Source organism: Alosa sapidissima, chromosome 12 (genome assembly GCF_018492685.1).
Source record: "Alosa sapidissima isolate fAloSap1 chromosome 12, fAloSap1.pri, whole genome shotgun sequence".
NCBI lineage: Eukaryota > Metazoa > Chordata > Actinopteri > Clupeiformes > Clupeidae > Alosa > Alosa sapidissima.
This window is the reverse complement of record NC_055968.1, coordinates 20969866-20984061: the sequence shown is the minus strand read 5'-3', so window position 1 is coordinate 20984061 and position 14196 is coordinate 20969866. Positions and strand designations below refer to the sequence as shown.

Genomic DNA, 14196 nt, shown 5'->3' with positions numbered 1-14196 from the left:
ATTTGCAGACATAATGTCAAATGGGTGGTTTATAGAGCTCTCCTGTGATTGTGTTCCATTTTTAAACTGAGCGAGGTAGTGTTCTTGGCAACATTCCCTCCGCTTTAGCAGTCAGCTACATAAGCAAACTCAGATGCATCTCACAAGCTATCAGGGAGGACGTTTGCCTGCAGGTACCTCAAAGCTCCAACTGTGACCTCAGACACTCATATGTTTCTCTCTCAATTCAATTCAGTTCAATTCAGATATGCTTTATTGACACGGCAAATCATATGCAAGCATCCACAGGAATAATAATAATAAAAAAATAATAATAATAATAAAAAGACATATACAAACATTACAAACATTGTTACATGTGTTTTTCTCTCTTTCTCTTCCCCCCGTGTGTCCTATCTCTTAGGAGGAGACTCCTCTGTTCCTGGCAGCGCGGGAGGGTAGCTTCGAGGCGGCCCAGGTGCTTCTCGACCACTACTCCAACCGCGACATCACCGACCACCTGGACCGGCTGCCGCGCGACACCGCTCAGGAGCGCATGCACCACGACATCGTGCGCCTGCTGGACCAGTACAACCTGGTGCACAGCCCCCACGCCGGCCCCAACCACCTGGGCGGTGGCAACGGAGGCGGCCACTCCTCCATGGTGTGCGGGGGCGCCGGCGGCGCCGGAGGATTCATGGGCATGCGGCCCGGCCCGCAGGGCAAGAAGAACCGAAGAGGAGCCGGCGCCAAGGTGAGCGGGGGCGCTGGAGGACCGGGCGGCGGTGGACCCAAAGAGCTGAAAGACATGAAGGCCAAGCGGAGGAAGAAGCCGGCCGGAGGGGAAGGGCCTGCAGGAGGAGCAGCCGTGCCCGTGGGAGGAGGAGGGGGAGGAGGGGGAGGAGGAGCCGTGGGGGGTAATGCTGCCACTGCTGCCGCCAATGCCAAGGGCCCTGGGTTGTCGGAGAGCTCGGTCACCATGTCGCCCGTGGATTCGCTCGAGTCGCCACACTCGTACGCCGGTGATGCGGCCGCGGCGTCCGGAGCCGCCACGTCGCCACCGCTGCTGAGCAGCCCCACGCCTCGCCAGCTGCTGCCCCCGGTCAGCCACATGCTGGCCAGCCAACAGCAGTGGGTGGGCATGGGCAAGCATGGAGGCGGCGGCGGCTACGGTGGTGGCGGGGGCACCATGTTCGGCACCATGCCCCACCAGATGGGCGCCTCGCACCACGGCATGTCCCAGCACCACAGCCCGGGCCTGCTCACGCCCATGAACATCACCATGAGCCGCGAGCAGCTGCCACCAATTGTCACCTTCCAGATGATGCCCGGCGGGGGCCAGGCCATGCTGAAGCAGTCTCAGATGCCTGGGCAGATGCAGAGCCAGGGCCAGAGCCGCCCCCAACAGGGCTCGGCCCACCTGCACTGTGGCCAGATGTACCCGATGCCCGACGTGGGGATGTCGCACGGCATGGCCCACCAGCTCTCCCACGCCCACTCGCACAGCCACGCGATGCCCATGGGCATGGTCGAGGGCCAGGGCCGCCAGTTGCCTCCGTACCAGCCTCTGCAGAGCCCCGTGGATAAGTACCCCACGCCGCCGTCGCAGCACAGCTACCCCAACACCGGCTCGGAGGGCACCACACCCGGGCACCCCACGCAGCCGGCCAGCGAGCACCCCTACCTCACCCCGTCGCCTGAGTCACCCGACCCCTGGTCCTCGTCCTCGCCCCACTCCAACTCGGACTGGTCGGACGTCACCACCAGCCCCACGCCGCTGGGGAATGTGCACGCGCTTGCCCAGCCCTGCCACACACACATTCCAGAGCAGGCGCAGCTGCAGCCGCCCGCACAGCCGCAGACGCCGCAGGCCCAGCAGCCGCAGCGGAGCAGCATCTACGCCTGAGACTCCAGACTGCGCGCCGCTCGGCTTAGCTCGAGTCAGCTGAGCTTGCTGGTGGAAACTACAGTGTTTTCCTTTTTTGGTCCTTTTTTTTTTTTTTTAAAGGAAATTCCTTTGTCTTAATCTTATATCCACTAGTTACTGTCTCTTCCGATGTCTATTTGTAATGCTTTTATTGCTATGCACTTCAGTATTGGTAGTGTGTGTGTATGTGCGTGTGTATATGTAGTTACTGAATCTCTTCTAATACTGCTTGTTGTGCCCAAGTAAAAATGAAAGAAAATGTATCCAGTATAACCAGCTAGGATTAGAACGTCTCGTCAGTTCAGCCAGGTCCAACAAGTCCGGGCCTGTGGGACAGCATAAACAATCATCAAAAAGGAGTCAGGACTAATAAAGGCTGAAACTAATGACCTTAACGGATGGATGATGCTTGGAAATCCAAGTCGTGGCCACGATCAAAAGGAGATTATTGTGTCATCTACGGACAGTGATATAACTGTGGCCACCAAAACAAGGGACATTTTCTACTGCCCTTGGTGGGCTGTTTTACTTTGGCTTTATACATTTTGAAGGATATTTGGTCAACGAAAGCTTTTGTTTCATCATTGTTTTGTAATGTCTTTAAGTCAAATGTTGCTAGTGCTTCTTTGTGTACTGGGTTATTGTTAATTTAATGATGTTGTGTCTTTTTTTGTATGATGGGTCAACCTGCTTTAGGAGAGATGTTATCTTGAAGCTTAAACTGCCTTTTACTGTTCTCAGCAGATAGAATCTGTATGGTGATTTATGGTTTTGTCTAAGGTGAATTTAGATTTTGCTCAAAAGAGCATCCATGAGGAAGAGGTGCACACAAAGAACAGCACACAGGCACAGCTGTCGAAGGTGTGGTTCTAAGCTCAACTGTGGTGTAAATCGTTTGAACTTCACGTTTCCTGTCTTTATAAGTATCTCTCTAAAATGGCCTGGCATCTCTGTTACTGTGTTTTTGTACAGCCTGTGCTTTAGAGAGGTGGGATAACAGGAAGGTATGGCTACCAGTACCTTGTTCAATTGGCACTAAAGTCAACAAAACCTAATAATGGAGAAGTGAAAGTCTCGTTTTGGCAGTGGTATTGTATCATGTGATTTGTATTTTCGGATTGATTGATTTGCAGTTGGCTTATCAAAGTATTACTGAATTTTTGAACAAGATTATGACATTCTGGAAGCTGGAGGTGAGGAAATGTAAGTTGAGACAACTGGAAGCAACGGTTGCCATGTTAGTATTGTCCCACGACAGTTTATGCCAAAGGCACTGTGTCTTTTTACGAACACCATTATTGTAATTACTGTTACTGTTTTACCTGTATACTGTCATGTTATTGTTCTCATCGGTTTAAACTGTCTCTTTATTTTCTTAATTTCTGAAATGATGGTTCTTCTCCCAAATCAATTAGTCTTCTCTGTTTTTCCACTATATTGTACACCTATTTGCGATTCTTTGATTTTTTTTAAAGAAAACAAAAAAAGATATTGTGCTTAGAGATTTATCTGTACCATGGGGAGTTCTCATGCCTCATGGTGTTTGCTTTTTGGAGTGTCTTCGTGACACTGTACAATCAGTTTTTCTTCTTTGCACAGCACAGCACACCAACATCCCAACATCCAACCAAAATCCTGAAGATACAATCCAAAAAAGTGTAGTTGCTACAAGTATTTTGTGTTTTTTTCTTGAGATTGATTTGAATGATTTGTTATGTCCTGTGTGGTTATTGTTTTTTTCTTTTTCTTTTTTAAACAAACCAGAGGGTCAGTGTTAAATTGTACCTACCCAAAGCTAACACACACTTTTGTCAAGGCAAACTTATCACTATAGAAAAAAAAAAAAGAAATCATACACATATACGGTACACAGGGGACTGCAAACCCCAAATCAGAAGACGAAACAGCAGAGGAATGTGTAAAAGGATAGCATTACATTTTTGGTCTTATTGTTTATACGTGGCATATTTTTTTTTTTCCAGTTTTGCTCTGAGTTGGTCAAATCAGATGCCTTGAATGTCACGTGTGTAGATGAAACTCAACCGACCCCTACAAATTCTCTCTGTGGCACTTATGCTTGTTTGCTTTAAGGGTGTCAAAGTGTGCTGATTTGTATCTCTGTGCCTTTAGGACCCCTGGTCCCTTAACCCCATGATCGAATCAGCAGGGCTCAAAGAGCATGGTGTTTTCACTTAAATATTATGCAAGGCTTTTGTTTTTTTTAATGCTGTAAATAAACTTTTTAAAAATGTTCATGAACCTTGTTAACCAAATATATACGGTATATATATAAAAAGCTATATAAATGTGTATGTCTTATATGAAGTAGATCTCTCGCGTTGGTACAACAGTTGATGAACCTTGTGAATAATGGACAAGTCCAAAGTAACCAAGCGAGGAAATGATTCGTTTATATTTGAATCAACAAATAAAGTTGTTAGGATCTACCCAAGCATCTCATTTTCTTTTGGTACATTCTTCATAACTGATATTAAGCAAATAAGATTCAAGTAGGCTAAGTAAGTAAGATAGTGACACCTTTTTGAAACAAGTTCATGAAGAGCCTCACAAGATATACCAGCTGGCCTTTCTAATTGTGGGCTTTGGAAAATGCCTTAGAGCAAACAGTATATAAATGCTCTTGGGTTGACCTTGGTTTTGTATTAACCTACAAATATATGCATACCAAGATGACAAACTACAAAAAATGCAAAGCAGTGGTGTAGTCTACGTCATGGGTTCCCAAAGTGGGGGTCGGGGGTCGCCGACGCCGAGGGGTGGGTCGCGAAATAATTTCCATAAATCAAATACATTTTGGAAAAATAAAGAGCTGTCACTTGACCGCACTTTAAAGACAGATTTTAATTCCAAGACGCTTGTTGAGTTCTGGATTTCAGTCGAGAGGGAATATCCACAGCTATTGAAGGCCGCGATGGACGTACTGACGCCGTTTGTGGAGGATGATCTCCGTGTGGCCGTCTCCACAATTAAACCAAGAATGGACTTGCTGTGTTCCGCGTATAGCGCGCTTCCATCTCATTATATGACATTTACGCTGAAAGATAGTTGCCAAAATGTAAATTTGCGCAGCAACAATGTACATATGTTTACAACAGTTTGTGGATATTACCCTGACTGAGATATTCTTCTGTTAAAATGGAAATTAAAGTAATGTTTCAAAGTTAAGTTTGCACGACAGCAATAATGTGCACTCATGTTACATGGGTATTATTTTTTGACTAAGGTATTCTGCTTTTATCATATAGTAGCCTAAATTTCTATATGTAAAATCATAACAGACTGCTCTGGAATTTTGAAATAAAAATATATACATTTGGAGATAGGCCTACTACCCTATATCAAAACTTTGAGATAGGCCTATGTCAATATTTGGACATATTAATTTTGAAATGTCTGAATATTGAGATTAAACGTTAACATATCAAAAGTTTACATTTGAGATATCAAGTCAGAAAATTGAGATAGCCTAGGCCTAATTTGATCTGCTAATTGCACTTTTTATCTAAAAATGCCAGATTGCAACTCCATGTAGGCTAAGAAGCGAGGTAAAATGAACTGAATGACTCGCGACTAGCAGACACATTCATATTTTCCCTAAGGAGACTCGCGAGACTCAACCTTTCGCGAATCTTTTGAACGCCAAAGCAGTAGTGGGCGGTAGTCGTACATCAATGTACAACTTATTCGTTTTGAATGCGGCGGTTCGCATTCGGTGTAAAATCAGGAAGTTCCACAGTTGGAGATTTGTCTGAAGTTCCAACATATTTCTGAAGAGATGTATTAGTGCTGTCATAGTCAAATAAATGGCCATTACATGGTATGCATTTCAGACAGAATTGTTGAAGCTCGTTCGAAGGTTGCGATGAAGAGGGCGCATTGATTTAATGTGTGTTTTAGTTGCCTGGCCCTGGCTAACTTGCCTAGCTCCAGTTAACGTTATCCAACGTTAGCTGAAATATTTGGTGACACTTAAGTCACTTGCAAAACCTGTTTTCAGTTTAAGTGTAAGGTGTAGGAAGACCAAGCTGTCGCGGAGAAGGCTTTTGTAAGGACTGTGAGAATGAATGGACGATTGTTTGTATAAACGACAGGAAACGTTCGCTGCTGATAGCTAGCGACAACTTTGTATTTGGCATATCTTCCGGATCCTTGCACCAGTTTTCATCGACTTTGGTGAGTATGTGGTATTGGCCACCAGCTTGTACAGGTGTACACAAGCCAGAAAATATCATAGCTAGCATCTATAACTTAAAGTGAGGAGTTGGCAAATTAATTGTAACCTGATTGGTGTTAACCAGTGCTATCGATAGTATTGTTTACGAGCTTAGATCCATGATGGCTAGATATTTGTTCTTTGGCAGCAATTTAAGTCAGTCACTTTTATTTTTTGTCTTGCAGGTTGACTTTTTTGATAAATAAATGTCAGTGTAAGTTTGTGTTGTACAGCACCTGTTGACTGTTGTGTTGATCCTTGATAGCGAATGCCATTCACTAAAAATAATGACGTGGCTAATAGTGGGAAAGTAAGGTAGCTAGGGTGAATGCAATGCAATTCCGGGGGGGAATAAATCCCTGGAGTCGCCACAACACGTTGTTGGTCAGAAGAGTTTACGTTTAGGTGTCGAATAAGACTAACTGTCAATGTTATATACGCCCACACGTTTGATACTGACATTACTTCTTTATCATGTCGTTTATTAACGTACTATCAATATCATCAGCCTTTTTATCTTTATTAGCCGGTCTGAAAGATAGCCTCTGTCACTCAGTATTAATGGTCTTACAACCCTTTCACTCTAAGATAGTCAATGATGTAATTTAAAAATGCAAATGCCCTGTTAACTCTTTGTTTTTTATCTTCTGTCTGCAGTCGACCATCCCTCTAGTAAAATACTGCTAGTGGAACAATTGTGACCTTGTGCCATGGCTTCCACCCACCTGAAGTACCTGTCTCTAGGTGTGCTGGTGTTCCAGACCACATCTCTGGTGCTGACCATGCGCTACTCTCGCACTCTACAAGGAGATGGTCCAAGATACCTGGCCTCCTCTGCGGTGGTGACTGCTGAACTGTTGAAAATTCTTGCATGTGTCATGCTGGTCTTCAAAGAGCACAGTGAGTTTGATGTTTTCAGCATCCGGATATGTTACATTACATTACATTACATTACATTTGGCTGATGCATTTTAGCCAAAGTGACTTACATTAAGTAACCATTTTACAAAATAAATTAAAACAATTTAAAAGGTAGAGTAAAAAAGAACAAGTTAGTGCATCAGTGAGTGCTGTTTTTATATATTCAAGTGTCAGTTCTAGTCAGGTGATAAGTGGTAGAATTAGCAAGGCTAGTTGTAAGTAGTGCTACGAGAGGAGATATTCTCTGAAGAGCTGAGTCTTCAGGAGTTTTTTTGAAGATGGAGCAGGGATGTCCCTGCTCTAGTAGGAATAATATATTGTTCTCTTTGAGTACTGGAAATCTGCCTTGGTATATTTAATTATGAGGCAAGAGGACAAGTGTGTGCAGAGTTCATAAGTTCTCCTGCGGAGTAGATAGAAGGCAGAGACTGCTCAGTAAAACTAGACTGCCGAATGCCCTAATATTGCAGGATTAGTGCCATTCAGTCAGTTGGGAGAAGAGCATGAACATTGAACAGTGCACAAGGCCCTGCATGTTGACTTTGGTGTGGGTGGCCACAACGTCAGAACCCCAACTGCAAGATCCTGCAACAGCAAGGATGCAGTAAAGGTGAATGTTATAGCACCGAATTACAGATGGCTGGTTGCAGAGGAGAGAGCTTATATTTCAGATCACTGAGATGGGGAGATGATGTTTAAAGGGAGACAAGAGATAAGGAGAGTCAACAGTGTTTAACCCTTATGATTGGTACGCTGTTGTTGCATGATAAACTTCCATGTTTTTTCCATGTGTTGTTGGAATGATGGAGAACTGCTTGTTTACTTCTCAGTTGAGTTGTTGTATGGAGTAGACATAAACAGATACAATAAGTTGATATTTAGATTTTTGCTGTGTAATGGCGTAAGTGATGACCTTCACATTTCATATCTGTTCATTTGGCAGGCAATTTTATCCAGTGTAACGTACAAATTAGGCCTAACAACTCACAAACAGACAGATACTCACAACTGTGTTATATTTTACAAGATATGTGCACAAGACAGCAGTACGGCAGTAGTGAGGTTTAGACTTAAAGTGGTGTTAAATGTTTTGTAGTTTTGGAAAATCAAGTGCTTAGCCTCACTGTATATAGCATACATTAACATTAGCTTTAAAACAAACCTAGATATTATCATCAAACATCAGTAGACTGGTGTTGACATATCCCCATATCATCTCATAATGCTGCCTTGGCCTACCTATCACTCATACAGCAAATGTCATCGTCTGTCTGTGTCAGGTTACAGTGTCCGTGCCCTGAACAGTATGCTGAGACAGGAGATTGTACACAAACCTGTGGAGACCTTGAAGCTGGCCATTCCCTCTGGAATCTACACGTTACAGAACAACCTACTGTACGTCGCTCTCTCCAACCTGGATGCAGCCACTTATCAGGTGCGGCCCTCAGACGTTAAACATTTAAAACCCCCTTTATTGAACCATCACATGGATCGAGGACTTCGTAAAAGTTACTGTGTAGCCCTACCACAAGTTCATCTATACCACGGTAAAGGAACACAGAACGTGTCACCAGGTAACAGACCATTAGAAAGGGATAAAAAAAAAATCTACAGAACTTAAATCAGGGAAACTCTGTTCATAATCTACACTAATACACATAATATATCACTAAGAGCACCCCTCTCAGGTGGAGATTAAAATAAGTGAATGTATGTAGCAATTGTAGGAAAACTGTCCAAACCGGTATTTTGCGAAGCCCAAAGGCATGGGTGAGGCTGTGTAGGCTATTGACATGTCTTCTTCTTGTAGTACCTGAATGGTACCTATTTTTCTTGGCTGTATGTACATTTTGTATGTATGTATGTATTGTTGTTTCAGTACCTCAGACTCTAAAGGCGCATTCACACTGGGTCTGTTTAACTTGACCGTACCCGAGTGCGATTACTCCCCCTAGCCCTGACCCAGCTGGTCTGTTCACATTACATTATTGTTTGCGCATTTTGGTCCGTTTATGTCATAAACACTAGCTTCTTTTTACCAATATCGATTGGCAACGTCGCAAAAACGGCAGTTTATTTCCTGCTTTTGGAACAGATAGCATTCAAACTGTACCAGAGTTCTAATGAAAGGTACCCCAGACCCTTGTTTTCTAGCGGACCCTGGTTTGGTAAACTGCGTTCACATTAGCAAAAATCACTGAACCATTGGTCAAAACATAACCTCGGGTCCGGATGAAACGGTCTAGTGTGAATTAAATTCTAAATAAGTTTTTCACTTCAGGGAGGTTAAGATTCTACAGCATTCTTTCCCTGAATAGAAAATGCACATGCTACACATTTCCAATTCAGAGAACCAAATTGATCTCTGTGCCCTCAAGACCAAAAGCCCACTGAGGGACTAGTATACCATGAGATATTTGCCACAACGGTGACTGGTGAATTGAACAAGGACATTTCTAGAAAGCCCTACCATGAACTGACTCATCTCCTCATCTCCTTCCCCTGACGTCTCCTCTCCTCTCGCCTGATCAGGTGACGTACCAGCTGAAGATCCTGACCACGGCCCTGTTCTCCGTGTCCATGCTGGGCAGGAAGCTGGGGGTGTACCAGTGGTTGTCTCTGCTCATCCTCATGGGCGGTGTGGCGCTGGTACAGGTCAGTTGTCTTTATGTTAAGCCTATGTTAGCTAGTATATCAGTCATTGAGTAAACCAGTCATGCAGAGATGGCAATAAGTGTATAGATGCCTAGGTGCAAAAATACATTTTGTCTGTTTGCAGATGGTTGTAGGTGTATTGCTTCCTGTTTGTGTGCACTAATGCATGCCTCTGTTTGTGTGTTTGCTTGTCTTCTGTCTTCCCTGTGTGTGTGTGTGACCACAGTGGCCCTCTGACTCGCCCTCGTCCCCGGAGAAGGAGCCGTTGAGCTCGGGCTCCCAGGTGGTGGGGCTGGTGGCCGTGCTGGTGGCCTGCTGCTCCAGCGGCTTCGCCGGCGTCTACTTCGAGAAGATCCTCAAGGAGACCAAGCAGAGTGTCTGGGTCAGGAACATCCAGCTTGGTCAGTAGTGTTTGAGGTCACTCTTGTCCGTTTTGTAAAAAAGTGACATTATGTTGACAATTGCAGCTGTACTTTATAAAAACAAAACAAGTCATATTGCTGAGAAATAATGTTTTAAATGAAAATAATTGGCAACAACCAATCCAAACCTTAACATGTAAGTGTATAAAATGATGGCTTAACTCATGCATATCTCAGCCTTGCTTTTCTTCATTTGTTTCATATCATAAGCTTTTTCTAACTATTTATCATCTTTTGTCTGAACTGTTTCCCATACGTACACCCACCATTCTCCTCTGTCTTGACAGACTGCATTCTGGTTTGCATGCGCAACACGCCCCTGTGCTTTTAAATACTAGGCACAGGATTTACTCACAACGCATCATTTGTTTTGCCCCTATTTATACTCCCCTTCTCGCTTCTACGCGTACTGCACAGTGAGACCTTTACTTGAAACAACCGAGTACTATTCTTTGCATCGCCTGTCAGATTCTTTTATGCTCATCATTTGTCAAGCCCTGTTGGGCATTGTCATTTATTTACTCGTCAGTCGTCTCCATTATCCAATAACAGCGTTGTGTCGGTCAGACCTGGTAAGCTATTATGATCTGCCTGACAGCTTATTTGTGACTGACTCACATGTTGATTCAGTCAGCGCACCTCTGTGTTCCGTGTGAAGGTAGAACATAGAAGGAGAGAACTCTGCTTGTGTTCTGTTCCTCTGCTCGTCCTTTCACCAGGATGTATCTTCATCTCGCGTTTATTTTTAAACCTGAACGTGTGAACTGTGATAAACCTGCCATGATTCATATCCGCGTGTGAACTGGAGCTGGGTCTCTCTCCTTCTCTCTCACTCGCTCTCACTGTGTGTGAGATATTCATTGAGAAACCAGCGAGAGCTCCATGTTTGCCTCTCGATATTGACTTTGCAGCTATTTGAATTTCTCCCTCGAGCTCTGGGCCTCTTAAAAAAATTCCCTTCGTATCATTTAGTCTTCCATTTTCTCACTCACTTTCTGTTCGTGTCCCTTCATTTACAGTTCAAAAAACTTAGTGTGGGAGTGTTTCCATGCTTGTGTTGTGTCATTGGTTGCATTGGATATAACAATAGCTACTTTCGCCTTCTGTAGGGATGTTTGGCCTGGTTTTCGGTGTGATTGGCATGTTTGCGTATGATGGAGATCGGGTGAGGGAGCATGGAATGTTCCAGGGCTATAACAGTCTCACTTGTGTTGTGGTCGCTCTTCAGGTAAGTGTACCTCATCCAGCAGTTCAGGAATTCATCTTGTCCCCTTGTTAATGTTAAAGAAAACCACTTATTATTGGCCTAATGGATCTGCTTTGTGAGGTTCAGAACCTAGTTTGCTTTCTGTTTCTTTTCAATGAATTGCTCTGTAGCTTGCTTGAATTATAAAGTTTGTAACTGTCGTAACCAAATGTAAAGATCTGTGAGCTAGCGCCAGGGTTTTGAGTTTCAGCCTTGACCACTGGAGAGGTCTTCAGTTTAAATATGGCCCAGAAGTGGAAAGGGGGTCAAGCAAACCTACAGTTGAGATCCAGCTGAGGTCAAACACTGGCTTCTGTTCATGGGGGATCTTTAACGGTTGTGGTGATTGAAAGTCCATTAACTGATTATCGTATTTGATATGTAAATGTACTCTAGTGTTATCTTTGTTATGCCTTAGCAGTTTCCAGATAGCGGGTGAATAGTTTTATGTACACCCTAGTAACAGTTTCAGGTTCCCGTATTTCAGCTACACACTAATGCAAACCTAATGGTAAACAATTATAGTAAAACAAACCATAACCATACCAAGGTAACCATTTTGTGGATTTATTTTGCAATAACGACTAGCTGGCCCATTTCACCTTTTGGTTACCCTGCTACTTTCAAAACAAAGTAGTAATCGGAAACATTTAATGTGCCTCAATCGACCAAACAGAGTGCAGTATTCTAGAGGTCTTATCATATAAGAATAGCACACTGGGGGAGCTGTGGTGCCAGTGGTTGCTGTGTCCGTACTACATTCGGGTCCAAGTGTCCCAGGGGGACCCAGGTCTCAGTCTGACCTGTGGTCATTTCCCAATCCCTCTCCATCTCGCTCTCGCTCCTACTCAATTCCTGTCACTCTTCGCTGTCCTATCTTAATAAAGGCAAGAAGAAAAAGAGAATAGCTCCCTGGAAGAGTATGTCTGTCCAGTGGGAAATGCCCATGATGTAGTATAGCATTACTGTCTGCCAGAGAGACAAAGTTTTAATCACACTTCCAAAGGATTAACGCATCATATTATTTGTCCATTAAACTTCTAAAGTACATCTGGAGCATTTGGCTGCCTTGCTGGGGCACCCTGTTTTTCCAAGTTTGTAAATGTCTTAACTGCTTTCTATATTAAGGCTCTTGGTGGACTGGTAATAGCTGCTGTAATCAAATATGCGGACAACATCTTAAAGGGATTTGCCACATCGCTCTCCATCATCCTCTCCACACTCATCTCCTACTTCTGGCTTGAAGACTTTGTGCCCACCAGGTGCCTTGCCACACACAGACGCACACACCCACACACACACTAAATGAGACCTTTGTTTCCTATCCAGAAAAACTAACACTTACATCTTGACATCTTGTCATTTTTCTTTCTAGTGTCTTCTTCATAGGAGCAGTGCTGGTCATTGTGGCCACCTTCCTTTATGGCTATGAGGGCAAGCCCTCCACAAACCCAAGCCGGGCTTGAGAGAGGGCAGGAAAACCAAAGGACCAGCTCCTGAGGTGATGATTTGAAGGAGGTACAAGCGAGAGCACCAAAGGATCGTGGGGAGGAGGAGGACTTTATCAAAGGAGGCACATCTGAGGCATATCTGCGGCATATCACCACACACACAAGAGACACCACACCGGTCTGTGTCCTTGTGTAGAGGCAATGGGTCAGCTACATGGCTGCCCTTTTGCGGGAGTCCATGTTGAGGACTGAAAGATGATCAGCTTGGCTTTCTCTTATCGTTCGAGTTGTGCTCTCTCTCTCACCCAACACGTACTAGGGAAGCCATAAGCCAATGATTTTCTCTGAGAGATTCTCCAGATTTACTTAGAACCACCTCTCATACATATCCAGACCACATAGGGAAACTGACCGGTTCAGATTTCAAACTAAACATATGAGGGCTAGGGGCTGTTTTTTTTTAAAAAAACATTTTAAATGAGATAATCATGTTTTGGAGGCGCACAAGGGATTATATATTGATTTGAGATTATTTTCAGTTCTGTCCAGGATTTGGTCATTATGACCTTCCAAGAATCACAGAAGGCTTTACCAGTTGTAATCAAATGGATGGTAAAACCTAGGTGAATGAAGGAGTGTACTGATGAAAAGGTCTACCCTAAAAATGCTACAATCGCACTCAGAAACACTATCATCTTTCACATCCTCAGTTACTGAATGCACCTTATGCAGGCCGACTTTACGTGAAGATTGAAGTTGATTGATTCAAGCAGGTCAATTTCAGTATGTCTTGGTTTCTGTGTTTTTTCTTTTTTTTTTTTTTAATGTTTATTCGAAATGGAATGTAAATACTGTAAATCATGGGAGACATGGGAGAAATATATTTGTGCAGTGTTCAGAGAAGCACTTGCAATAATGACAATATCTGAGTCGCTTTGTCCTTTTATTACCTCAGAAACACTGCATGCATGCAAAAATGTTGTGTGAAGGCCATTCAAGATTTTGATACCATTTCTTTTAAATTGATGCCCCAGGATAGGCCAAGTTACGTTCTCAGTGCTTTGTTCTGTCACTATTCCAGGCTGCTGCTTCACCACCAGGGTCTTCACATGTTTGGCAGCTACCTCATACCAGGGTTGTGCACAATTCGAATTGCAATTCTGCTTCCTGTTTGCTACCTCAATTGGAATGCAAGTGAAATTCAAGAATTGAATTGAATTGGAATTTAGTGTGTAATAAAATATATATATATATATATATATATATATATATATATATATATATATATATATATATATATATATATATATTAAAGAGCCTTTAAAAGAATTTAAGAGCCAGTTTCAATTCAATTCTGGAAT

At 43.5% G+C, this 14196-nt stretch overlaps 2 protein-coding genes across 2 annotated transcripts in view; both read left to right on the top strand.

Annotated features, from left to right (window-relative positions):
• The window catches only part of notch2 (notch receptor 2), a 47677-nt gene extending 43324 nt beyond the window's left edge, over nt 1-4353 (top strand). The window contains exon 34 of the mRNA XM_042056386.1: nt 404-4353. Coding sequence (XP_041912320.1) covers nt 404-1885 — 1482 coding nt within the window. The 3' untranslated portion in view covers nt 1886-4353. The remainder of the gene's footprint in view (nt 1-403) is intronic.
• Nucleotides 4354-5615: 1262 nt separating this feature from the next.
• slc35a3a (solute carrier family 35 member A3a) lies at nt 5616-13759 on the top strand. The gene is made up of 8 exons (XM_042057566.1): nt 5616-6100; nt 6798-7040; nt 8342-8496; nt 9594-9716; nt 9943-10117; nt 11248-11366; nt 12513-12646; nt 12760-13759. The coding sequence occupies exons 2-8, from the start codon at nt 6851-6853 to the stop codon at nt 12848-12850; spliced, it is 987 nt and encodes a 328-aa protein (XP_041913500.1). The 5' UTR covers nt 5616-6100; nt 6798-6850; the 3' UTR covers nt 12851-13759.
• The last annotated feature ends 437 nt before the right edge of the window (nt 13760-14196 follow it).